The sequence below is a fragment of the Nyctereutes procyonoides genome, unplaced genomic scaffold (genome assembly GCF_905146905.1).
Source record: "Nyctereutes procyonoides isolate TBG_1078 unplaced genomic scaffold, NYPRO_anot_genome, whole genome shotgun sequence".
In the NCBI taxonomy this organism is placed as follows: Eukaryota; Metazoa; Chordata; class Mammalia; order Carnivora; family Canidae; genus Nyctereutes; species Nyctereutes procyonoides.
The window spans coordinates 10580066-10607149 of record NW_026575025.1 but is presented as its reverse complement, the minus strand read 5'-3'; the positions used below and the strand labels follow the sequence as shown (position 1 = coordinate 10607149).

The 27084-nt window shown below is 50.9% G+C and overlaps 1 protein-coding gene and 1 non-coding gene across 2 annotated transcripts; both read left to right on the top strand.

Annotated features, from left to right (window-relative positions):
* Positions 1–629: 629 nt before the first annotated feature.
* On the top strand, positions 630–17005 carry SART1 (spliceosome associated factor 1, recruiter of U4/U6.U5 tri-snRNP). Its single transcript, XM_055315012.1, has 20 exons — positions 630–1194; positions 2977–3034; positions 3416–3471; positions 4021–4147; positions 4270–4375; positions 4873–4950; positions 5058–5157; positions 5249–5391; positions 5470–5676; positions 6983–7107; positions 7188–7321; positions 7429–7571; positions 14397–14570; positions 14773–14883; positions 15221–15308; positions 15671–15761; positions 15872–16007; positions 16501–16590; positions 16699–16820; positions 16921–17005. The coding sequence occupies exons 1-20, from the start codon at positions 882–884 to the stop codon at positions 16937–16939; spliced, it is 2421 nt and encodes an 806-aa protein (XP_055170987.1). The 5' UTR covers positions 630–881; the 3' UTR covers positions 16940–17005.
* A 9544-nt stretch (positions 17006–26549) lies between these two features.
* Positions 26550–26654, top strand: LOC129503239 (U6 spliceosomal RNA). Its single transcript, XR_008663127.1, has one exon. It is a non-coding gene; the product is annotated as a U6 spliceosomal RNA (small nuclear RNA).
* Positions 26655–27084: the final 430 nt, after the last annotated feature.

Here is a 27084-nt window from a genome sequence, read left to right as displayed (position 1 = left end):
GACCTGAGCCAGAGGCAGACGCTCAACTACTGAGCCACCCATGCGCCTTGGGATTTTAACTTCTAAGTAACTTCAAATTTGGGCCCCCAAGGAGGGGGGTGGGAATGAGCTCACATACACAGTCGTGCTGTGTGGAATTTTGCAGTTTCTGGGGGTTCAAAGTACAGATTAAAAAACCCAATCCAAGGTGAGGGGGGTGCCTGGGTGGCGTCTCCCACTCTTGGTTTCGGCTCAGGTCCGGATCTCAGGGTTCAGCTGGCCCTTGTCTCCCTCTCCTTGCCGCTCCCGCTTATGCGCTCTCTCAAGTAAGTAGATCTTAAAAAAAGAAACAAAAAACAAGGAAAAAAGAACCCAGTACGAGTAAGGTGGAAAGACAGCATTTGATGATATTGGGCGTAGGGGCTCAGAGGCTGGGCTGGGTCTCAAAACAAGCTGCGGCGTCCCACACCCGATGGAGCCACGACGAGGGGGTGGGGGCGGGTGGAGCCCACCAGGAGGATGCCGACTGGGGCGGCGGGCGTGGTGCACGGTAAAACCGGTAAAACCGTGAGGCAGGGAGCGTCTGGTGGCGGGGGGGGGGGGGCGCTTCCAGCTCCCAGATGCCGGCTTTAAGGGCTTATAGTTCAGAGGCTTGTAACCCCACACCGGGTGCACGCACGCACTTTGAAGACCGCCACCCACACCAACAGCTCCTCAAATACGCCGCCGGGCTCCAATCCCGGCCTTCCCGTGAGCCCTTGGGGCAGGCACCGAGGCGAACGGCGGAAGCAGCCACTCTTGGTTTCCGGCAACACGACAGCGGCTGCCGGGCGACCCGGAAGTATTCCCATTTTGCGTCGTCGGGGCTCGGCGGCGGCCGGGCTCGGGGCGGACGTACCACCATGGGGTCGTCAAAGAAGCACCGTGGGGAGAAAGAGGCGGCCGGGACGACGGCGGCGGCCAGCACCGGAGGCGCCACCGAGCAGCCGCCGCGGCACCGGGAGCACAAAAAACACAAGCACCGGAGCAGCGGTGGCGGGAGCAGCGGTGGCGAACGTCGGAAGCGGAGTCGGGAGCGTGGGGGCGAGCGCGGGGGCGGGCGGCGCGGGACCGAAGCCGAGACACGCAGCGGCGCGCACGGGCGGGAGCGCAGCCAGGCTGAGCCCTCAGAGCGGCGCGTGAAGCGGGAGAAGCGCGATGACGGCTACGAGGCCGGTGAGGGCGGGGCCTGTGGGGGCGGGGCGGGGTGTCCCGGGGCGGGCGGTCTGGCCTGGGTGCGAGCCGAGCGCTGCGGCTCGGGCACCCCGACGCTGTCTCCGTCAGCAATTATTAAAGAGTCTTCCTATTTGGGTTTAAAAGTTGTCTCTCTCTACTAACCTCTGCGAGGGCAGAGGTTTTCTGTTTTCTCGAAATTGGCACCTCACAGGCCCTTATTTGTTGAGTGAATGAATCCATGAAGTTGTACTAGCTTGTGCAGAACCAAGAAGAGACCTGATATTGGGCAAACCGGGTAGGGTTCATAGCAGAGATAGGAAACCGGTCGGAGCCCAAAGGGCCCTACAGAAATTTGAATTTTGTCTTGAGGGTGGTAGGGAGCCATGGATTTAAGCTGAGGAATGAGTTGATCATATTTTGCAAAGGTTCCTGGATTGAGAACTGGTTCAAAAATAGTCAAGACTGGAGGCCACGTGAGGATTGATAGTGGCGTGTGCTGAGGCAGCGGAGGGTGGAGAGACCTGAACAGATTGAAGAACTGTTTTTGGAGGAGGAATTAGAGTTTAGCACTTGGGTGGGGGTAAGAAGGAAATGAGGATGGCTCCTTAAATTTTGGTTTGAGCAACTGGGTGGGTGGTTGTGTCTGCTGAAATTGAGGACTTTGGGAGAGAAGAAGACTTTTGAGGGGAGAGAGTTCAGTTGTGGAGAGCATTGCAACCGATAGGGTTTGGGCTGGATAGAGCAATTTGGAAGTCATAAGTAAATCAGGTGGCAAATGAAGCCTGGCAAGAGAGTAAGGAGTGGACAGTAGAACCTTAAAAATGCCAGCATTTTCGTAGTAGGTAGAGCAAGAGGCTATAAGAATGCTTGGTGGTACAATATCCAGAAAAGGAAACTATAGAATCTTGTGTCATGGGGTCTGGGGTCTGTTGCAAAGAATAGTCAATGGTGTCACACACACCACAGAAAATAAAGGAAATTCGAGCTGAAAAGAATCCGTTGGATTTAGAAATAAGGAGGCTGGTGACCTTGGAGAGAGCCTAGAAAGGTTGGGATCCAGGGTCCAGGTGAGGTATAGGGGAAGAGGTAGGTTATGGGGTGGGGACGCAGGAAGGATGAGCAGGTGGTAGCACCTGGGTGGGGAAGTTCCATCTGGTGGCGTCTAGCCTCTGTCTGTATGTTGTGTTCCGAAGTTACTTGCTGATTGAGAAATGAGTAGAGGAAGTCTGAAAAGCTACTTTATCTCAGCATCCTCACTATCCATCACAAAACAGGGACCAATAAGTGTATTTCTTGACTGGATGAACTGCACAGAGAACACAGTCATGCTGCTAACACAGTCCCTGACCAGTGGGGAGAAACAGACCTGGAAGTGAGTGATGAGCTGTGGAGTTCAGGAGAGAGCAGTTCATTCTGACCAATAATTAAATAGGAGTTCAGAAGGAGGTGGCATTTGGTCTCTGCATTTGGATAGGATCTTGTCTATCAGAGTTAGGCCAAGGAGGGCAGTGTGGGCTGAAAACAGAATGTACAGAAGTGGAGAGGAGGCAGAGTGAAGGCTGCAAAAAGGTTGGACCTTTTGGGGCAGGAAAGGAAGGTTATGTTGGGGTCTCAAGAGATTGGGACTGAGATGGAAGCAGCTACTGAGATGGAGGAAGGTTGCTGTTTTCGAGCGTCTCACTAGGGCCCGGGTATGGGTGAGGGAGGTCCCTGCAGAGCTCGAGCCAAAGATGTGGTTTGTTGGCCCTTTGTTCAGCTCCTGAACTATACTTCTTGTTCCAGCTGCCAGCTCCAAAAGTAGCTCAGGAGATGCCTCATCTCTTAGCATCGAGGAGACCAAGTAAGTTCTGTCTCCCTGATGTTTCTACTTTTATTTTCTGATATAGAGGGCTTCTGGGACAGTTTCCTGGGGGACCATTCACACACTAAGGCATTCTGACTGGAATTGGAAATGACGTATAACCATTTGAGTTACAGAAAAGACCCTAAGACCCAAGAGAAAGATGGTCTTCTGCTGGTTAGGGGCAGGCCAAGCCTAGTGCCTGTGTTCCCTGATTTGGAGGCCAGCATCCTTCCAATGTCCTTGGCTGCCTGGGTCAGTCTCTGCTTTGGGGACCCTTAGGACTTCTCAGTTCCATCCTGTTTTCACTCTCTATCCAGAAATGTCTCTTATGTCCCTATTTTGTTGGCAGCTCTTAACATGTGTATCTCTTGTCCTCAGTAAACTCCGGGCAAAGTTGGGGCTGAAACCCTTGGAAGTCAATGCTGTCAAGAAGGGTGAGTGTGGGACTGAGGATGGGGGTGAGGGAGGGCATTTGGGTGGAGGAGAAAGACCATCTGAAGGGGTCTTTGAGGAGGATGGGGTTATGGCACAGGTTCAGCACCATTTAGTGGCCTTGTGTGTGTTTGTGTGTGGGTGTACACATCCTTGTGGATAGGCACAGGCTTCTCATTGGTGTCACAATGGAGGGCTGGGAATAGGCTTATTCTTTAAGTTCATATGGCTAGTATCGTTGCTTGCTCTGGCTGTGAGGCAGCATTAGCTAGACCAAGATACATGCGTAGTTGCTGCAAACTGATCTGGGCTATGCAGGTGTTGGGTTCATTTGTTTCTTAATGCATGATGGGAGGCAAGGATGCTTACAAGGTGTGGAGGATCCCATCATGCTGTGCGGGAAGGAAGTAGGAGGAGGGAGGTGAAGGATTCACTCCCCTTCTCCTGGCCCTTTCTGGCCCCCTGAGCTGGAAGGGGGCAGGGTGAGTGGCTCCCTCCTCTCCCCACCAGCCATGGGCAGGCATAGCCTCACGTCTGGGCCCCCCTTCCAGAGACGGGCACCAAGGAGGAGCCCGTGGCAGCTGATGTCATCAATCCTATGGCCTTGAGACAGCGAGAGGAGCTACGAGAGAAGCTGGCAGCCGCCAAAGAAAAGCGCCTCCTGAACCAAAAGCTGGGGTGAGGAGGTCCCAGCCAGGGTGGGCAAGGGAAGAACCTGAGGAGGCTGCCAAGGAGCTCTTGAGTCAGGTGTGGGGAGCAGGAGTGGGGTTCCCCAGAAGGCCACTTTGTTCTTTTTTCAGAAAGATAAAGACACTGGGGGAAGATGACCCCTGGCTGGATGACACTGCAGCCTGGATTGAGAGGAGTCGGCAGCTTCAGAAGGAGAAGGACTTGGCAGAGAAGAGGGTGAGTGCCTGGGCAGTTGGGGGTGGTTGCTCATTGCCTCTGGTAACCTGCCTGGCTGGTGAAGCAGGAGACTTGTCCTTGAGAGGTGACTGGGCTCAGAGAGGTCGGAGATCCGTGGTCAGTGGCACGGATGGCACAGTGGTGTTTTGGATTCTTAGCAGCTGGCCTACAAGGCCTGCTGGTTTTTTGTTTTGTTTTTTTAAGATTTATTTATTTATTCATGAGAATACACAGAGAGGAGAGAGAGGCAGAGGCATAGGCAGAGGGAGAAGGAGGCTCCATGCGGGGAGCCTGATGTGGGACTCGATCCTGGCTCTCCAGGACCAGGCCCTGGGCTAAAGATGGCGCTAAACCACTGAGCCACCTGGGCTGCCCTGTTTTTTGTTTGTTTGCTTGTTTGTTTTTGTTTTTTGTACTCCCACCTGGTAAAGTCCCACGGGTCTTCCAGTGATGCTGAATGGCCTGAGGTCATTGGTTACCCCTCTCTCATCCCATAGGCCAAACTGCTGGAGGAGATGGACCAAGAGTTTGGAGTCAGCACTCTGGTGGAGGAGGAGTTTGGGCAGAGGCGGCAGGTGAGGCTGAGAACAGGGTGCCAAGCGCTGTTGTACTTGGTGCTGGGATCCCAGGGCTGGATGGGTCAGGGCTCCTGACTTAGCTGGACATTTCCCCTCCCTTGTAGGACCTGTACAGTGCCCGGGACCTACAGGGCCTCACTGTGGAACATGCTATTGATTCCTTTCGAGAAGGGGAGACTGTGATCCTCACCCTTAAGGACAAAGGTGGGTTGAGCTCGGGTGCTCTGGTTGGGGGCGTAGGCCCTGCTGAATCGAGGGCAAACATGAATGGCTGTTGCTCCTGCCCTCTCCGCAGGTGTGCTGCAGGAGGAGGAGGATGTACTGGTGAACGTGAACCTAGTAGATAAAGAGCGGGCGGAGAAAAATGTGGAGTTGCGGAAGAAGAAACCTGACTACCTGCCCTACGCAGAGGATGAGAGCGTGGATGACTTGGCACAGGCAGGCTAGGCAGCAAGATGGGGTCTGTGGCTTTTCAGGAGCCAGGCTGGGTCCCAATCTGTACCTCTTGTTTTGCAGCAAAAACCCCGCTCTATCCTGTCCAAGTATGATGAGGAGCTTGAGGGCGAGCGGCCACACTCGTTCCGCCTGGAGCAGGGTGGCACTGCTGATGGCTTACGAGAGCGGGAGCTGGAGGAGATCCGGGCCAAGTTGCGACTACAGGCTCAGTCACTGAGCACAGCGGGGCCTCGACTCGCCTCTGAGTACCTCACACCTGAGGAGATGGTGAGCCCTACGGCCTCCACCTGCACCTTGTAATTGGGGTGGAGATTCCTCCCTCTTCTCTGGGGGTCTTGTGCTGTGGGGGGAGCTGTGGAGGAAGAGCGAGTATGAGGGTCTTGGCCCTCGTGGGTAAGCAGCATATGACAGCCCTAGGGAGGTGCTGGAGGGGGACGATGGCTGTAGACAGAAAGGGACTGTTGACACAGATGGTTCTGAGTTTGTGTTCGAGCTCTGCCACGTAGCCAGCTTGTGCCTTGGATGAGTCATTTAACTGTGAGCCTGTGGCACCCGTTTGAAATGGGAATGGTGGGAGCCATCTCTTGAGGGGCTTCGTGAGGATTAGTGACAATGTGGGTAAGTGGTAATTTTATAGCTGTGTGTGGATTTTGTATCTGGGATGATTGTGAACACAGAGGTAGATCTCTGGCTCAGTAGATCGCTTGGCTTTGTGATTAAGAGCAGGATTCTGGAACCAGAAGAATAAGAGCTCTCTCTTCACAATCCTGCCTTCCCATTCAAGAGTTAGGTGACCTTCAGCAAGGAACTTAGCCTCTCTGGGCCTTGGTTTTCCTCATCTCACAAGTGGGATGAAGTCACACCTATGTCACATTTTTTTTTAAAGATTTATTTATTTACACAGAGAGAGAGGCAGAGACACACACAGGAGGAGGGAGAAGCAGGCTCCATGCAGGGAGCCCGACACGGGACTCCAGGATCGCGCCCTGGGCCAAAGGCAGGCGCTAAACCGCTGAGCCACCCAGGGATCCCCCTTATGTCACATGTTGTTTGTGTTTGTAAAGTACTTAGAACAGTGGCTGGTGTGGAGGAATGCTAAAAAAGCATTCATCCTTGGGATGCCTGGGTGGCTCAGTTAAGCATCTGGCTCTTGATTTCAGCTCAGGCCATGATCTCAAGGTGGTGAGATGGAGCCCTGTGATGGGCTCCATGCTGGACGTGAGTCTCCTTAAGATTCTTTTTCCGGGACACCTGGGTGGCTCAGTGGTTGAGCTTCTGCCTTCGGCTCAGGGCATGATCCCAGAGTTTAGGGATCAAGTTCCGCATCAGGCTCTTTGCGTGGAGCCTGCTTCTCCTTCTGCCTGTGTCTCTGTCTCTCTCTCTTTCTCTGTAATGAATAAATAAATAAAATCTTAAAAAAAAAAAAAAGATTCTTTTGCCTGCTCCTCCCACCCCTCGCTCCCCCACCTCCTTCTAATTAAACTTTTTTTTTTTTTTATAGCATTCATTCTTGTGGGCTCATGGCTGCCCGCCTTCCCCATTTCATGTCTCATTTTTCTTTTCTTCCTCTCAGGTAACTTTTAAAAAGACCAAACGGAGGGTGAAGAAGATCCGCAAGAAAGAGAAGGAGGTGGTAGTGCGGGCCGATGATTTGCTACCTCTTGGGGACCAGACTCAAGATGGGGACTTCGGGTCTAGGTGGGCTTGGAGATCAGGTTGCAGTATGGGGGTTGGACTGGCCTAGGGCCCACACTCACCCGAGAGGCCTCTTCCCACAGGCTGCGGGGCCGGGGCCGGCGCCGAGTGCCTGAGGCCGATGAAGAGGCCCCAGAGGAGGAGGACAAGGAACCGGCACCTCAGCCCCTGCAGTCAGATGACACCCGTGTGGAGAACATGGACATCAGCGATGAGGGTGAGGAGCCTGTCCAGCCGGGGGGCAGGGTGGGGGTGGCAAGGGCCGGGCTGAGGGGCCCTGGGCAAGGAGGTTATCTGAGCAGGGCTTCCCTGTGTTTCTTTCAGAAGAGGCTGGAGGACCACAGTCAGGGTCCCCAGAGGTGCTGGAGGAGGATGAAGCGGAGCTGGAGCTGCAGAAGCAGCTGGAGAAGGGGCGCCGCCTGCGGCAGCTTCAGCAACTCCAGCAGCTGCGAGACAGCGGTGAGAAGGTGAGGGGGCCCAGGGGCTGAGTGTGGGGTGGGGCATGCTGGCCTCCTCAGGGCCAGGGCCTTTAGCGACAGGCGTGTCCATGGTGACCTGTCCTCAGGAGCATGGCACCTTCATTCCAGTTTGGATCTTTTTTTGTGTGTGTAATGTCATGTTGTTAGCAGATTTCTTTAAGATCAACCAGTGTTTTGCTCTCAAGATATTTTAAAGTTGGAGGCTTCCCTGTCTTCTCTCCTTCTATGGCTGGGTGTTAAATTCCTCCTGGGAGTAAGGATTGTCCCCGGGGGTGGGGGTATCACTGGTGAGCAGGACAGCGCGGGGCCCTGTGTTCTTGGAGCTGCCTCTCTAGCTGTGGCCTGAGGGCAGGGTAGCAGTAAGCATGTGTGCACATGTGCACATAGCACTTCTGGTAGCACCTGGAGCTGGGCAGACCGTCTGTGGAAAGCGGAGCAGATGGCTGGAGGGCTGGAGTCTTGGGTCTGCTTTTGAGGGGAGACCTTGCAGGGGATGGCATTTGAGCTGAGACATAAATAACAACGAGGAGCCAATCTTGCAGAGATTCAGGGTGGAGGTGGGTGGGCAGACTGGGCACTCAGGTGGTAGAGACAGCAGGTGTCCTTGGGAGGAGTAGCCTAGAACACTTGAGGGCCTGGCAGTGTGAGCCGGGCAGAGGCCAGTGGGGCCTTGTGGCCATGGGCACTGTTGACCCTCAGTGGGCACTTGCCTGGGCCAGGCCCTGCTTGCGTGCTTTGTATATCCAGTGACTTGATGTTCACTGCAACACCTTGTGAGGAAGGTTCTGTTATCTCCGTTTTATAGATGAGGAAACTGAGGCATAGAGGCCTTAGGGAAGTGACCTGGGGTTACATGGCTGGTAAGTGGCAGAGCTTGGGTTTGAACAGCCTGACTCCAAAGTCCACGCTTTTCACCCTACCCCTCCCAGCTCAGAGGGGAGAGACTGGAGCAGTGAGTCCCCAGGGCCCAGCCCGTGGGGGCTCCTGCAGTGGGGTCAGAGAAGCAGCAGCCCCTGAGCTGGAAGAGAGCCATGGGAGTGGGCGGCACAGCAGCCAAGTAGGGCTTTTGAGGAGGGGGAGTAGGGAGTCTTCTAATTCCTGAGAGGCAGGTCCGATCTGGAATAATAGAGTCAGCAAGACTGAGGAGGTAAGGAAGCCAGGCCAGCAATTGGGGACAGTCCCTCAGAGTGAGAGCAGGTGGACTGTGCGAATGTTGGAGGTGCAGCGACGGGTGGTCTCGGCAGCAGTGACCCAGGTGCTCTGCTGCAGCAGGGAACACAGCCCTGGATGGTGTGGTGAGTGGGCATGGCTGTGATCCAAAAAGGCTTGGTTGGCAAGGGCAGGTGGTGGGCTGTATGCTGTCCACCGCTGCTGCAAAGAGGGTCAGAGAAATGGGGCGGTAGCCAAAGGGGGTGTGAATCAGGATAACCAAGAGTGCAGAAGTCTGTCCTTGTGGAACTTTTGTTCTAGTGAGAGGACATGAAAGAAGACATAAACAACATCCAGTAGGAAAACCACTGTGAGCAGAGACAGGAAAAGGCCAGGTAGTGGAGAGATGAGGAGTGAAGAAGCGTTCCCGTTTTAGGTCTTCTGGTCAGGGTGGGCTTCCCTGAGGAGGTGACCATTGAGATCCAGATGAAGTGTAAGTATCAGTGACTTCTAAGGGCGTAGTCCAAGGTGAGGGAGCACCTGGCCCCTGAGACCCTGAGACACGAGCCACTGGGCTGGCTCAGGAAGTTGGCTGAGGCCTGCATGGCTGCAGGGGCAGGAACCACAGGGAGTGTTACAGGGAAGGAGATGGTCACGGGCCATTCAGGCAGAGACTTGCTGTTGCGGTAGATTTAGCCATCAGAGTTCTGTCTTTGGAGGAAAAGCAGTGGAAGGCTGTTGCAGACATCCAGTTGGAATGACGTCGACTGTGATGGTAGCCGCAGAAACAGGAGGAAGTGGCTGTATTTGGAATGCATTTTGAGGGTAGAATCAACAGCATTCATTTGTAGATTGTGTGTAAGATTGTGAGTGGGTACAAGAAGTTAAGGATGACTCCCAAGAATTCTGACTTGAACAGCTGGCCTCTTGCTGAGTTAAGGAGAGGGTAAGGCCATTACTGAGATGGGAAGAGCTGGGGGAGATAACAAAATGTTCGGTTTTGGTTAAGTCTTATAAAAAGTGCTTTTCTATTAGGGGTATTTGATACTGAACAGGCAGTTGGATATGTGAATTTGAACTTTAAGGGAAAGGCTGAGACTGGAGTTATAAATGCAGAAGTCATTTAAAGTCCTAGGATCAGCTGGAGTCATCAGGACAGTGAGTGTGGAGAAGGGAAAGTGCGTGAGGGTAGCAAAGAGGAGAGGGTCACATGACAAGGTCCTGAAGTCACGTGACAAGTGGCTCTTGAGAGGAAGCGTGTAAGCATCTGTGACACATGCTCCAGAGAACTTGGGTATTGGGGATGAGCATTGACCTTTGGACTGGGCAACATGGAGGTCACTGATGGTCTTGTCTAAATCGTGGTCTTCTGGGGTGCAGTGGTGGGAACTGAGAGCCAGACCACACAAGTTTCAGCAAGGCTGCCAGGTACAAGATTACCAGATGAGAGCCAGTTGTGTTTCCACACACCAACAAGAGAGAGAAAGTATAACTTTAGAAAGGTACTGTTTGTGAAAGCAGTATAAATAGTAAAGTAGCATAGATAAGTGATAACAAAATGGATAAGAGAGAAGCCGATTGCAACAAAATAAAAAGGAATAAATGGTGTGTGAGATAGATCTCTTTGGGGGAAGTTGCAGTCCATCTTTGAAAGACATTGAAGAAGACATAAATAGATTGGTTTTAGGCAGCTAGGGCTGCTGTGACAGAATGTCACAGACTGGGTGGCTTAAGCAGCAGAAATTTACTTCTCAAAGTTTTGGAGTCTGGAAGTTCAAGATCAAGGTGTTGGTAGGTCTGGTTTCTCCTGAGGCTTATAGGTGGCCGTCTTCCTGCTGTGTCCTCTCATGGCCTTTTCCCTGAGTGCCTATGTCCTTGCTGTCCTTTTCTTTTATGAGGACACCAAACTACTGGGTTGAGCCCTGCCCTTATGGCATCCTTCAACTTTAACCATCTCCTTAAAGGTTCTGTCTCTAAATACAGTCACCCCATGGGTGGGGTTTGAACATACGAATTCTGGGAGGACACACTTCGGTCCATAACTACTGTGTTCATAGGTAGGACTCGGTAGTGTAAAGATGTTCATTTCCTCAAACTAATTTGTAGATTAAATGCAATTCCAGGGGATCCCTGGGTAGCTCAACAGTTTAGCGCCTGCCTTCAGCCCAGGGCATGATCCTGGAGTCCTGGGATCGAATTCCGTATCAGGCTCCCTGCATGGAGCCTGCTTCTCCCTCTGCCTGTGCCGGTGCCCCCCACCCCCCTCTCTCTCTGTCTCTCATGAGAAAATAAAATCTTTAAAAAATAAATAAGTAAATAAATGCAATTCCAGTAAAAATCCCAAAGGGATTTTTGTGGAACCTGAAAAGCTATTTCTGAGTTTACTTGGAAGATCAAAGGGCCAAAAAAAGCCAAGGTGCCTTGAATAATAAAGTGGTGGGCCTTGCTCTAACAGCGATCCCTTTATGTCATCGTGGTAACTAAGATGGTGAAGTAGTGGTGGAAGGACAGACTGACAGGGCCAAGACCAAGCAGAGGGTCCAGGAGCAGACATAGGACAGCTATTGACCCAGTGGGAAGGGCACCCGGTTCAGCAAGGCCTGTATGGACAGCCAGTTACCAATTTGGGGGAAAAAGTGAAATTGGGTTTGTATCTCACACAGAATTTATTTACAGATAAAGAACTTAAAAGTAAAGAATTAACATTCTAGAACAAGGTTAAGGAAATTATGTTTGTGACTTTGTTGCAGAGAAAGTTTTTTTTTTCCTTTCTTAAATTACATTAAAATACATAGAACATAAAATTTACCAACTTAACCATTTTTAAATGTTCAATTCTATTGAATTGTTAAATCCATTCACATTGTACACCCATCCCCCCCCCCCCCAGCTCTTCTCGTCTTGAAAGCTGAAACTCTGTCCCCGTTAAACACTGGCTCCCCCGCTCCCCGCGGCAGCCACTGTCCTTTCTGTGGCTATGACTTTGACTACCCTAGGGACCTCCAGTAAGGGTAGTCACAGAGGATTTTTTAAAGATATAAATGTGAGGGCAGCCCCAGTGGCTCAGCGGTTTAGCACCGCCTCCAGCCCAGGGTGTGATCCTGAAGACCCAGGATCGAGTCCCGCGTCGGGCTCCCTGCATGGAGCCTGCTTCTCCCTCTGCCTGTGTCTCTGCCTCTCTCTCTCTCTGTGTCTCTCATGAATAAGTAAATAAAATCTTGAAAAAAGAAAAGATATAAATGTGAAACATAAGCCATGAGAAAAAAATATTTACTTAGAAATTAAGAACTTAAGTTTTTTTAAAAAGTTATCAAGAATGTAAGAAGGTCAGAAGAAGACTCTTGCCTACATGTATATAATCATCAGTGGGTTGGTGCCAAGAGTCCAAAAGACAAAAATTGGCAAAACAGGAAAATAGGCAAAAGACCTCGATGGACAGTTCACAGAAGTAGAAGGATAAATGGTCAATAAAATACTCAAAGAGGGCGGTGCTTGGGTGGCTCTGTCGATTAAGTGTCTGACTCAATTTTGGCTCAGGTCATGATTTCAGCATCATGAGCTTGAGCCCACTTGTCAGGCTCCATGCTGGGTGTGGAGTCTGTTTGAGATTCTCTCCCCCTCTGCCTTAACCCCTGCTCATGTATGTTCTCTCTCTCTCTCTCTCTCTCTCTCTCTCTCTCTCTCTCTGTCTCTGTCTCTCTCTCTTTAAATCAAAATTAAAACCAAAAAAAAAACCCCCAGTGAGGTGCAACTTCATTAATGGTCAAGGAGAGGTGAACTAAACTAATGATGGACCAGGTTATACCCACATCATTTGTCAAAAATGTCAAAGTCTGACAATATCAGGTGTCAGGATTTGGAGCAGCCAGAGTTCTTAAGGATTTTTTGTTTGTCTTTTGAGAGAGAGAGAGAGAGAGAGAGATGGTGAGAGAGAACACAAGTGAGGAGGAGAGGGAGAAGCAGACTCCCTGCTGAGCAGGGAGCTCAAGCGGAACTTGATCCCTGGATCCCCTGACTATGACCTGAGCTGAAGGTAAATGCTTAACTATCTGAGCCATCCAGGTGCCCCTGGGGTAGACAGAATTCTCACACATGCTCTTTGCAGGCCCGTAGGGGAATCTGATGAGCTTGGGAGGGCAGTGACCTACTGTACAGGCAAGTGTGTGCCCTTCGGCCCAGTGTCCCCTCTCCTGCACGTGTACCCCCAGAAACACACTTGCCTGTGATCCTGGAGACTAGCATCAGATTGCTTGTATTTGCATTGTTTGTGATAACAGAGAAAGTCCATCCACAGTGTGCAAGGAAGCTAGATTAAGATGCGTTTATCGTGGAATATGATTCTGCAGTGAAAAGCTAAGAAATACAGCCATTCAGGTCAAGATGAATTAAAAAAAAATATATATATATATATACACACACATATATATATGTATGTATGTATTTTATCTCTTTATTTACTTATTTAAAAGATTTTATTCATTTATTCATGGGGGGCGGGGTGTGTGGCAGGGACACAGGCAGAGGGAAAAGCAGGCTCCATGCAGGAAGCCCGATGCGGGCCTCGATCCCGGGATCACACCCTGAGCCAAGGCAGACGCTCAACCGCCAAGCCACCCAGGCATCCCTATATATGTGTATTTTAAAAAGGAAATCTTAGGGGAATCAGATTCAGATGATATACTGTTTTAAAAAATGCACAACAAAATAATACCCTGTTTGTGGATAGGTCCTTATGTGGAAAAACTGTAAATAAAAGCCCCTGAATCATGACCACAAACAAGGGATAAGGAGACACTCAGGCTTTGAAAGGGTATTAATAGTGTTTCTCAGACTGGATGATGGGTACCTGGGTGTGTGCGTGGTTGTTATTATTTTAAAAACGTGTATTAGAACCTGTTTACATTTATGTTGCAATTCATTAAAAAAATAAATACTGTGTAACAACATGGAAGGAAGGGGTGTTGAGTGGCATGGTGATGGGAGACTTCTCTCAGGAGTGTGCTGTCAGGGGGAAGCAGCGAGACTGCGGGGTGGAAAGAGTGGAAATACTAGGTCACCCTGTCTACTTATGGGAATGATACAGTCAGCAGAGGGGACAGTGGGTTCAGTTGATGGTGTCTGGGGCGGATATATGAGGGGTCTTGGAGCCATGCTGGGTAGGAGGGTAGTCTGAGGGAGGAGCAGGGCAGAAGGGGTGGGTGCCAGAAGTTTGTTGGAGTTCCACACGGCATCTTCCCAGCCTGTGGCCTCAGAGAAGTATTCTAGAAGAAGCTGTGTTTAGTTGAGCCCTGAAACAGGAGTTTGTCGGGTGAAGGGTGGATGGTAATAAAGTGGCAAGAAGCCCTGATGTGCTCTGATCCGGGAGGGAGATGTGAGGCTGTGGGGCTTTAGACAAGGGCCATGTAGCATTTTGGATATTAATTTAAAGGGCCAAAGGGAGCCATCGATGGCTTTGCAGCAGAGGAATGAGATGGGTGTAGGTGCAGAGTGGAATTTGGACTAGGAGTCAGGGAGGAAGCAGAGACCAGTCAGAGGTCTTCTGTGGACAGTAGGAGAGTAGGAAGGCTTGTCTTACTGCCATCAGGGAGGATTCTGGGTTTCTGGGTCTCAGTGGCACCTCCCCCAGAAACTTCTGGGTTTGCCCACAGCTGTTCCCTCCCCCAGGTGGTGGAGATTGTGAAGAAGCTGGAATCTCGCCAGCGGGGCTGGGAGGAGGACGAAGATCCAGAACGGAAGGGGGCCATCGTGTTCAATGCCACGTCGGAGTTCTGCCGCACTTTGGGGGAGATCCCCACCTATGGGCTGGCCGGCAACCGGGAGGAGCAAGAAGAGCTCATGGTGGGTTTTCAGGCAGCCTACCTCTCCTCTCCTCCTTCCCTTCCTCCTCCCATCCCTTCCCCTTCGCTCCTGGCTTGGGTTTTCCGTGCTGGTCAGGTCCCTGTCAGGTTTTGCATAGCTGGTAACAAGCCTTGATGCTCCAGTGGATTAGGCTGGCTGGGGGCTGGGGCTCCTGGGCTGACCCTGGTCTTCTGACCCCTAGGACTTTGAGCGAGACGAGGAGCGCTCAGCCAACGGTGGCTCTGAGTCTGATGGGGAGGAGAACATCGGCTGGAGCACAGTCAACCTGGACGAGGAGAAGCAGCAGCAGGATGTGAGGGGCGCGGGGCACGAGGCTGGGGTGGGGGGATAGCAGAGTAGGAGACCGCAGCCCACGGGCAGAAGGGGTAGAGGCTGGGGTTTGAGGCCACCCACCCAGGCTCCAGCCCCAGCTCTGCCCCTTCCTTGTTGGGGAACCTTGAGCAAGTGGCCTGTTGTCCCAGAGCCTTGCTCTCTCACTCTGTAAAGTTCATGGTGTCATGGCAGGACTGTGGCATAGCACCTGGTCCCAGGAAGGACCACAGTGGTGTGTGGTGGGGGTGATGGGGGCAAGAGGGTGAGGAGCCCCTGCGGCCCACTTACCACCTGTGTCCCCGTGTGCTCCCCCTCAGTTCTCTGCCTCCTCCACCACCATCCTGGATGAGGAGCCCATCGTGAACAGAGGGCTGGCAGCTGCCCTGCTGTTGTGTCAGAACAAAGGTGAGGGGCTGTGAGCCTTGGAGGGGCAGAGTGCTGGCACAGCTTCCTCTGGTCCCCCTGGGGCCTTGAGCCGCTCCCCTGGGACCCGAGAGCTACTCATCTGCACCCAGTTTGGGGGAAGTTGTTGCAGCATCCGGCCTCTTGGCTCTGTGTCACTCCATTTTTGACAACTTTACCACTTAATCCCACAAAGCACCACTCACCTTTCAAGTGTCAGTGTAGCTGGGGAAAATCGGGGCAGTTGAAGCAGTCAGGCCCTGGCGCAGAGAGACCCTGGCATGAGGACCCTGCCATATTTACTGGGCCTGGGCCGCACCCCCTGAGGGCAGGCCACCTGGAGTCTGACCGCCACCTGTCCCCAGGGCTGCTGGAAACCACGGTACAGAAGGTGGCCCGGGTGAAGGCACCCAACAAATCCCTACCGTCAGCTGTGTACTGCATCGAGGACAAGATGTGAGTGTGGCAGCGCAGGCAGGGGCATGGGCTGGCGCCAGCTGGGAGCCACCGAGAACCCAAGCAGGGCGGGCAGTGGCTGGCCCTGAGGGTCCCTTTTCTCGGTCCAGGGCCATCGACGACAAGTACAGCCGGCGGGAAGAATACCGCGGTTTTACCCAGGACTTCAAGGAGAAGGATGGCTACAAACCTGACGTGAAGATTGAATACGTGGATGAGACGGGCCGGAAGCTCACTCCCAAGGAGGTGAGCAGGGCTGGCAGTGACCGAGTCACAGAGAGGCAGGGCCCCTGCCCTTCCCACCCGAGGCAGAGCTGCACTGTGGGTCTCGGCTCAGCCGACCGCTGGCTGGAGAGCTGGTGAAGTGTTGCCACCTCTGTGTCCCGGTGGGCACAGCAGGCCCCGTCACAGGCTTGGTTCCTTTGCCCACCTTCTCCCCGCTATGGCTTCACCTACCCTGGGGGGCCACCTTTCTGGCAGGTGGTGTGCAGGCCTTGGGCTGACGTGTGCTCACTGTCCCTTGCTCCTGCCTTACCTGCTCCCAGCTCCCACCATCACGGGTGTGCTGCCCTCAAACCCAGCCCCAGCCTCCGCCTCACTCAGGATCCCAAGTGCCCCCATTGCAGCACATCCAGCCCCCATGCCCATCTCCCTGACTCTGGGGAGCCCCCAGTGCTAGGGCCATGGCCCTTCCCTCTGGGGACAGGTGGCTCTAACACGGTTCCTGCCCGTGTCCCAGGCTTTCCGGCAGCTGTCTCATCGCTTCCACGGGAAAGGCTCAGGCAAGATGAAGACAGAGCGGCGGATGAAGAAGCTAGATGAGGAGGCGGTGGGTGACCCACTGGGACGTGGGGGGGCTTCCACATCTGCTGGCGCTGGGGTGGTTGGTGGACAGGGACCCATTCCTGCCCTGTGCTGACTGGCCCGCACCCTACAGCTCCTGAAGAAGATGAGCTCCAGCGACACACCCCTGGGCACGGTGGCCTTGCTCCAGGAGAAGCAGAAGGCCCAGAAGACGCCGTACATCGTGCTCAGTGGCAGCGGCAAGAGCATGAACGCGTGAGTGGGGAAGCTGGGCCCAGGGGGGAGGGCCGAGGGACAGCGCTGGGCCTGACATGGTGGGAAGGTTTTCAGCCTCATGCCCATCTTCTCTCCGCAGGAACACCATCACCAAATGAAGCTGATCTCCCTTCTGACCCCCTCCCCGACTTTAATATTAAATAAAGTTCCCTCCTTATTTTTTCCTCCTTCGTCATGGTGCAGATTCCAGGGTCAGACCTGGGAGGAGGGGCAGGCAGTGCTGGGAAGAGCATCCACAGCACTGCCCTTGGGCTTGCCCTGGTGGCTGTGTGACCTCAGGCAAGTCACCCAACTTCTCAGAGCCTTAGTTCTGTCATTCATACTGTCAAAACAGCTGTTTCACAGGATATCTTGTGAAGATTAAATGAGTTTGTTCATTCATTCATCCAACTGGATTTAGAGGTGAGCCCGTCCCCTCAGAGGTGGCTTCGGTCTGGCGTCTGCTAGGTATGACCGGCCACCTAATGACACAGATAACTAAAAGAGATGAGGGAGAGAACCGTCCAGATCCTCTAGGACAGTCCTGCACCCCTGCCCTGGGCCCCAGCCGGCCAGAGAAGCCAGTCGGTTGATTTTTTCCACCCCCTCACCCCTGAGTGTCCATGTCTTACGGTGCCTGGCTGCTTGTCAAATGTCACACCTTATCCCCAGCAGGGCTGGCTTTAGGGGACCAGTGGAGGTGTTTTTAGCACCTCTGTCTCCCAGTGACCGTTGCTACACAAACCACCGGCCTGGGGCCCAGGACTCTGGGTTAATGGGCTGGGCTCCCCGCAGGGTGAGGAGGCCACCACGCTCCTCGCTGCCTTGGCCCCACATGTGGTTACTCAGGGAAGTGAGCTCTGAAGGACATCTCCCCAGGAACGTGCCAGAGCCCCGAATGGAGGGCAGGGCCACCAGGGGCTCCCATGGGAGTCAGAAATGGGGTCCTGCCCCAGCCGAGGCCCAAGAGCGTTCCAGGCAGTTCACAGATTTTTTTTGTTTTAATGAAAGTAGAAGAAAAGGCTGGTTTAAGTGATCTTGGAAAGCACCTGAGCAAGGACAACACAGCTGCTTGCTCTAAGGGAATGCTCATAGTGACAGTGGCGTGACAAACCTAGCAAGCCGTCACATGGCACTTCCTTGAGCTTGCCGACCCTTCGTGTGGGGTCTCCCTCTGACGTCATTTTCACCTTGGCTGCCACTCCGGTCCCTCAGGGAGGCTGCTTGCAGGCTTGCAGCACCTGGACACAGTGTTCCTCCAGGAGCTCACGAGACCCATCTAGTGGTGTGCACACAAGGCCTGAGCCCGGCACGGGCCCTCCACCCCCCCCACACTGGCTGTGCTCAAATCAGAGCTCATGTGGCCCCTCTGCGGGCAGCGGTCACTTAGAACTTTGTCACCACCATCAGAGCCAGAAAACGGCCAAGGCCTTGTCTGGAGCAACAGTGGACCAGGGTCAAACTGATCCATTCTGGCCCAAGCTGCCTCCTGACTCTGACCCTCATAACTGAGTAGACAGTAAATGGTACTAGGGACTAGGAGAGGCTTCCGGGGACACTTTGGGGCCACCTCCAGGAAGCCCCCCGGGACGGTGCTGTCTGCCTGCTTCCTCTTCCCACACCGGCTGCTGACCTCCAGGCCAGGTGCTTGCTCTTCCCTCCCCTGCTGCTCGCCCCCTCGCAGGCTGTGCCTACCCATCTGGCTGGGGCTGAGAGGCAGCAAGGAGTCCACTCGGCCCCCATGAGATAGGGGAGCCCAGGGCCACCAAATCTGTTGAGGCCTGATCCCGCAGGGGAGGCAGAGCCAGGGAAAGGGCACATCCCAGGTCTGCTGGTCCGTGGAGGGGCCCCAGCACCCTCACCTGCCCAGATGGGCCCCCATGGGGCTGGTACTGCCACTGCGAGGCTGCCGTGAGGGTGGGGAGCTCCCAGCCTGGGCCTGGGGGCCGGAGCCAGCAGGGTGGCTTTTCCATTGACCTGCTGTCTGACCTTGGGCGACTTACCACTGGGTCCCCAGTCTCGGTATTACTTGCAAAACAGGGGACATGGTCTCAGGCTTCCAGAGCTGGTGTCAAGCGTGGTTGAGGACGTTCATCTTTCTGTTACTTCAATACCTATGGACTGAGCTGGTGGCAGGCGGGGGATGAGCAGGGCCAGACCGCCTGCCGGGTCTGATGGGTCAGGCAGCCCTGGAGCTAGGACAACACCCGGTGTGAACAGGACTGGAGGCCTGGCGTCCACATGGGGCCTGGCCCCTCAGAAGGGCTCCGGAGAGCACAGCCGTAACTTACAGAAGCCCATTTAGCCCGTTCCCAGCATCTTCCTTCTCTGCCACCAGCACCCACCAACACCCTCACTAAAAGACCCAGGGGCCACCTGGGACCCCTTCTTCACCCCCTGCCCAGCTCAGCTCTCAAAGAGGCCCTTCTGGGAGCGTGGTGGGCTCCCCAGCACAGAGGCCAACTGTCAGAAGCGGGCGGGAGCTGGGCAGTGAGCAGGGGCGGACCGCTCCCCTCCTGGTTCCAGCGGGACCTGGTTCTGGCTCTGGGTTGTGCCCACCCTCTTCCCGGGTCCCCCCCCCAACCCCGTCAAGTCCCAGGGACCGTACCCAGCAGTTAATGGCCTGTTCTGTGTTTCCTGTTGTGGGGGAAGGTCTGTCAAGCCCACAGGACCAGAACCTGCCCCCTTCTGGATCCAGCAGAGTCCCTACTTTTCTCCCTGCCCCCTCCAAAGGGGTGCTGGCTGAACTTGGAAGCCTTCACCCTGGGGCTTCACTTCCTACCCTGGGGGCTCAGGCAGGGTATCCCATGCAATAGGAAAGAGGTGCCCCTATGGACTGTGCCCAGACTGGAGCAGGAGGGCTGAATTCTTACCTGTCTGCACCCGAGGTGCTGAACCCACAACTGTCCCCTGGAGCCCGCACCCCATGTGTCCCCACTGGCGTCCTCAGGTGGGGCTTGGCTCCGGCTGCTGAAGGAGGCTGGCTCTGCACTCTCAAGCCTCTGGGGTTTCAATGTCAAGGACCCAGAAGGGACTGTTTACCAGAGGAGGGGGTGTGTGGCGCCAGGAGCATTCAAATTCTCCTTCTGTCCTTGGTGACGGGTCAGTCTCCTGGTGTGTTTCCTAACCCCACCGAGCCCCTGCCCCTCAGCTCCCAGATGGAGAGAGAAGCTCCCACTTCAGATTTCCCAAGTTTTGCCAGTGGGAGCCCCTGGAAGCTTTTTGACGCATTCATCATTTTTTTTTAACATTTTATTTATTTAACAGAACACACAAACGGGGAGCAGCAGAGGAAAAGGGAGACGCAGACTCCCCGCAGAACAGGGAGCCTGAAGTGGGGCTCCATCCCAGGACCCTGGGATCATGACCTGAGCCAAAGGCAGATGCTTACCAACTGAGCCCCCCAGGCGCCCCTGATGTGTCCGTCATTCTTTAATGCTCCAAGGTTTGGCTGCACTCACTCTGCCCTCCACCTGGAATGGGCCATTTCCCCAGAGCACCCAATTCCTTTTGGTGAAGGCAGTATTAAAACCCAAGGTCTGGGTGTTGTGTGTGCTCACTGCTAGGAGGTGTCCCCGCTCTCAAGCCCTCTCAGTGATGGAGCTAAGAAACCAACAGATCAGGATCCCTGGGTGGCGCAGCGGTTTGGCGCCTGCTTTTGGCCCAGGGCACGATACTGGAGACCCGGGATCGAGTCCCACGTCGGGCTCCTGGTGCATGGAGCCTGCTTCTCCCTCTGCCTGTGTCTCTGCCTCTCTCTCTCACTCTCTGTGTGACTATCATAAATAAATAAAAGTTAAAAAAAAAAACCCAACAGATCACCCTTCCATCTGTATTCATTTCTCTGTACCTGCAGGTATTGAAAATGGTGATTGCTCCAATTCCAGTCCAACACCAACAGGGCTCATTCTGTGCTGCTTCTTTTCACATCTAATGCCCTTCTCTGATAATGGGGAGCCTGCCTCCCTTTCTCTTCAAGATACTGACTTCTTGGATCAGTTTCCAGTATGTATCTAGTCTCCTGGCCATCATCCACTTCTTCCCACTTCACCCATTTTCCAGTGCTCCTTGGCTGGGCCACTGATGCCACCTCTGCCCCCAGTGCAGCTGTCTTCCTCCCTCCACCCCCACAACGCCCCTCACTGCCTTCAGGCTCCCCTTGCCCCCACTGGCTACCACCCCCAGTCCTCCAGGCCCCCAGGCTGCTCAAACCTCACCCCCACTGATAGGCAGGGATGCCTTCCTCACTCTGCTTGGGCTGCAGCACCCACTCCCCACCCAGCAGAGGCTTCTCTGGCCTGGCTCCACCTAAAGGCTTTCAGTCTCAGAAGACATCGTTTTAAAAGTTATTTTTAGAGTCCAGTTGTTTTTTGTTCAAAGGAGTATATGTTCCTTGTAAAATTCTAAGAGCAAAAGCTTGAAGAATCGAGACTGCTAAAGCTACACAGACCTCTGAACTTTAGAGTGAGCAAAGGGAGGGAGTATTAATATATTCAAATAATCTCATCTAAAAGAAACAATGGAAGAAAAAATAAGTGGAGACATGGAAGAAGTCTGCTCTTCTCTGATGTGTCTTGTTTTCTAATTTTAACTTTGAAACCAGGTAAATATTTTACATTATTTCTATTTACTTATCTTTTAAAGATTTTATTTGAGAGAGTGTGTGAGAGAGAGAGAGCATAAGCAGGGAGGAGGGGTAGAGGGAGAAGCACACTCCCGGCTGAGCAGGGAGGTCCATGCTATGCATAATTCCATCCCAGGACCCTGGGATCATGACCTGAGCCAAAGGCAGTCGCTTTACTCACTGAGCCACGCAGGCACCCCTTTACATTATTTTTTAAAAAATATTTTATTTATTTATTCACGAGAGACACAGAGAGAGAGAGGCAGAGACACAGGCAGAGGGAGAAGCAGGCTCCATGCAGGGAGCCTGACGTGGGACTCTATCCGGGGTCTCCAGGATCACACCCTGGGCTGAAGGTGGCGCTAAACTGCTGAGCCACCTGGGCTGCCCCACATTATTTTTTAAAAGTTAAGTTAATAAAGCAGTCCCTAAAAGTGTAAATAAACAAATGAACCCAATTTTATATCAAGTGATTGCATAAACAACACAGCATAACAAAGAATTATTTTGAATGATTTTGTTTTTAAAGCAATGAGATTTTCACAGCTGATCCTGAGGGAGACACTTTTTATTTATTTATTTATTTATTTTTATTTTTTTAGGTTTCATTTTGGAGGGAGTGCTTGGGTGGCTCAATATGTTAAGTGACTGGCTCTTGATTTTGGCATAGGTCATGATCTCAGGGTCCTGGGATGGAGCCCCATGTGGGGCTCCACACTCAGCAGGCAGTCTACTTCCGGATTCTCTCTCTCTCTGCCTCTTCCTTCTCTTTCCCTCTCAAATAATAAATCTTTTTTTTTTTTTTTAAAAAGAGACTTTATTTATTTATTCATGAGAGACACTGAGGCAGAGAAATAGGCAGAGGGAGAAACAGGATCCTTTCGGGAGAGCCTGATGTGGGACTTGATCCCAGAACCCTGGGATCACAGCCTAAGCCAAAGGGAGACGCTCAACCACTGAGCCACCCAGGTATTCCTCCAATAAGTAAATCTTAAAAAAATTTTTTTTAAAGATTTTATTTTTTAAAGTAATCTCTACCCTCAGTGTGGGACTTGAACTTATGACCCCAAGATCAAGAGTTGTGTACTCCACCAACTGAGCTAGCTAGGAGCCCCTTGAATGATTTTAAAATACATCATTTTGACCTTGCACCCTTACTGGGATATCTACTGAGGAAAAAAGAACCATTAAGAAATTAATTAAATTTGGGATCCCTGGGTGGCGCAGCAGTTTAGCACCTGCCTTTGGCCCAGGGCGCGATCCTGGAGACCCGGGATCCAATCCCACATCGGGCTCCCGGTGCATGGAGCCTTCGTCTCCCTCTGCCTGTGTCTCTGCCTCTCTCTCTCTCTGTGATGTGACTATCATAAATAAATAAAAAATAAAAAAAAGAAATTAATTAAATTTAAGAAATCTTAAATGTGTTTAATAGTTTATTAAATAATGTGTTTATTGTTAGTACTGATAGTGGTGTAGCTATTTTAACACATATGTTTACATAGCTAATAAATAATAATGTTAATATTATTAGCCAAATTTTTTTGCATAACAGATATGTTTTAAAATTATATACAATCTTGTAATCTTACTTTTGAATTATAAATATCAGTATGAAGTCATAATTTGTGTTTTTTGCCTGCTTAAGTAGGCTCTACACTGAATATGGGGCTTGAACTCATGACCCTGAAATGAAGAGTGGCATACTTTTTAGACTTTCCAGCCAGGCACCCCCGTAATTCATTTTTTGTTTCAAAAGAAATACATTCTTCTTAGCTCTGTCCACTGCAGAGACCTCCAAGCAAAGACAACTCAGTGAGCAACACTCTTCAAATGACACCCACCACTAAAAGGAACCAGGGCTCTTTGGAGAAAGGCTGACTCTGGGTGTGGGGCAGAAAATATGCAAGAAAAGTCTGACATATCACGCTAGACAGCAAGGGAGCTATGAAATACTATTGGGGTCTTGTCAAATTGACACAGGAGCCACCTGTAAGGGACTGCCACTAGCCAGAGATGGGACGATTTAAGCATCAAAAGTATTAATGACTGCATGGGTTCAAACACACTCAAATACATTTTTAAAAAATCATGAGTTCATAATAAGACTTTTAAAATTCAGTCACTTTGAGAGGTTGCTTGGGCACAATGCTGGTAATGAAGGTGTCAAGGTATCCTGTCCGTCCCCACCCCCCCACCCCCGCCCCCTGCCCGCCAGGTCTCCTCTACAACTAGGACAAGGATGAGAAGTGCTGGGGGTTTGCGGCTCAGCTGAGCAGTGCTCCGGGGCTGTTGGTCCCCCAGCTCTGTGGGGCCCCTCCCGCCTGCCCGCTTCTGAGGTCTAATCATCCCCAACTCTTCCCTTTTCTCCCCCAGCTCTAGGGGAGCTCCCTCTCCCTCTAGTTGTTCTGTGATACCTCCCTGTTCACTGTTCTGCCTTCTTAATTCCTAAAGACCTCGTTTAACATTTCTTTAGATGATATTTTCACCACTGAAGTAGTTGGTATAGTTAGTTTCTGTCTCCTGACTGGGCTCTGGCTAGTATAGGCACCAAATATTTATGTTGAAATTGGTGCTAAGAAAAAAAAAGAAAAAAGAAAAAAAATCAAGACTTCTTGCCTGTCTTGTACTTGATTATATTTCAGGGTAACCAAATAGCTGATAATGAAAAGCTTTTCCTTTTAGAAAAATTTCAGCTAAGACTACGGAACTAATGATCTAATTAGAAAAATCACCATTTCATAATGCCTAGTTAATGAAGGATGTAGGTGAGCATGATCAACAGCTGCTAAAACCATCACATGAAGGTTGATAGGGGACTTTATAACTGGTGCATTTTGCCAACAACTCCTGAACCCATGAGTCAATTGTCACATCATTAAAATCAGAACACTCTGGGGGACGGGGTAACTGGGGGATGGGCATGAGGGAGGACACGTGATGTGATGAGCACTGGGTGTTATATAAGACTGATGAGTCACTGACCTCGACCTCTGAAACCAATAAGACATTATTTGTTAATTCACTGAATTTAAATAAAATTTTAAAATAAAGATATATTAATTTAAAAGCAAAAACAAAACAAAAAGCAGAACACGCCTCCTGAAGTGATGCACAAGCATCGCCTGTGAAGTGTTCTTTCCAAAATAACAGCTTCTAAATGTACCTACCGGTCTACATGAAAACGGGCAGCAGAGCACATTAGACATCACCACGAGGATGCAATCAGCCAAATCATGCGTGGGCAGTCCGCAAGCAAGTGAACTCATTTCACCAAAAATAAAAGTCATGAGAAATGGTGAGAGGGGACTGTGATAGATGAAAGAGAGATAGAGACATCCACAGGAATGAATAATGCAGACAGAACCTGTTTGGACCCTCACACAAACAGGATAGAGAAACATTTTTAAGATTATCAGAGCAATCTGAACACAGACTATAAAATCAGGAAATGTGTTTGAGTATGATACGGGCATGATGGTTATGTTAAGAAAAAAATCCTTCTCTGCTAAAGAAACATATATGTGTGCATATATTATGCATATGATACGTACATTACAATGTGTACAACCAGGAGGATGGAATGAGATCTGGAATTTGCTTTAAGTTCCTCCGACATTGAAAAATAAAGAAAGGGGATCCCTGGGTGGCGCAGCGGTTTAGCGCCTGCCTTTGGCCCAGGGCGCGATCCTGGAGACCCGGGATCGAATCCCACGTCGGGCTCCCGGCGTGGAGCCTGCTTCTCCCTCTGCCTGTGTCTCTGCCTCTCTCTCTCTCTCTCTCTCTCTCTCTGTGACTATAGTAAATAAATAAAAATTTAATAAAAAAAAAAAAAAGAAAAAGAAAGAAAGAAAAGAAAAAACATGGGGACGTATGAGTCTGGGCTCCCAGGATGATGTTTATCGAAGCTGGGTTATGGGTTTCATGGGTTTGCTATTCCATTTCATCTACTTTTGAGGATATTTGAAAATTCCTATTATAAAACTTAAAAAGAAGAGAGCAAAAATATGTTGGCTTAGCAACAGGAAAATGTATGTTCAGCCAAAAGCATGAACAAAAATGTTCAGAACAGCTCTATTTATTACCATCCCAAACTGGAAACAACCCAAATGTCCATTAACAGTGGAATGGGGGCAGCCCGGGTGGCTCAGCGGTTTAGCGCCGCCTTCAGCCTAGGGCGTGATTCTGGAGACCTTGGATCAAGTCCCACGTCAGGCTCCTTGCATGGAGCCTGCTTCTCCCTTTGCCTGTTCTCTGCCTCTCTGTTTCTCTCTGTGTCTCTCATGAATAAATAAATAAAATCTTTAAAAAAAGAAGTAGAACAAATAAATGGTGGATATTCATATAATAGAATTAAAGCCATGGGTGACTCTCATAGACACAGTACACTATAAGCCACATATAAGATTGTACACATTGTTTCCATGACTATAAAGACAGACAAAAGTAATTTACACTGTTAGAAGTAAGTATATTGTTTTGGGGGATAGAGATTGAAATGGAGCAACGAGGAGCAAGTAGGAAGCCGGGGTGGACATGTTTCATTTCTTCATCTGGATGCTGGATACATGAGTATTTGCTCACTTTGTGAAAATATATTGAGCTGTATACTTATTGTTTGTGTACTTTATTGTATGCCTATTCTTCAATAAGAATTTTTATTTTATTTTATTTCTTATATATTCATGAGAGACACACACAGAGAGGCAGACACAGACAGAGGGAGAAACAGGCTCCATGAGGGAGTCCGATGCAGGACTCAATCCGAGGACCAGGACTGCGCCCTGAGCCAAAGACAGAAGTTCAACTGCTGAGCTACCCAGGCGTCCCTTCAGTAAGAAACTTAAAGTGCAGGTGCCTGGGTGGTGCAGTTGGCTGAGCGTCTGACTCTTGATTTCAGCTTGGGCTGTGGTGCTTGCTTCGGCAGCACATATACTAAAATCAGCTTGGGCTGTGATCTCAGGGTGGTAAGATCGAGCCTCACATTAGGCTCCATGCTTGGCGCAGAGTCTAAGATTCTCTCTCTCTTCCTCTCCCTCAGCCCCTTCCCCCTCTAAAAAAAAAAACAAATAAATCTTAAAAAGAAAAAGAAAAAAGAAACTTAAAGTGTTCGCTTCAGCAGGACATGTGCTAAAACTGGAACAATAAAGAAGATTTAGCATGGCTCCTGCACAAGGATGACACAGCACATTGGTGAGTTGTTCCATATTTTTGTAAACAAAAATGCTTAAATAAAACACTCACAGTAAAAAACAAAACAGAACTTTAAAGATACATAGGCTTGAGAAAGAGGACTGGTGCAGGTTCATTACCACAGATCCAGGAGAAATAAAAATAATCACTAGAGAATGTCCTGAGAAAAAGTACAACAACCAGCTGGATAATTCAGAGGGAATGAATAACTCCCTATGATAATATAAAATACCAAGATTGACCTGGACACAATTGGAGTTCCTGAATAATTACCAAATAAGAGTTTGGAAAGATGATTAAAGATGGTGAAGGCAAAAAAATATAAGTCCCCTTATTATGAAGGAGCAAAAATTATCAGAAACATTGGCTCCTTTTATAAGATTGTAAATTGCTTCATTAAAAAAATGTTAAGCTAAAACAAGTTCCTATTGCTCATTGTATTATTCTATA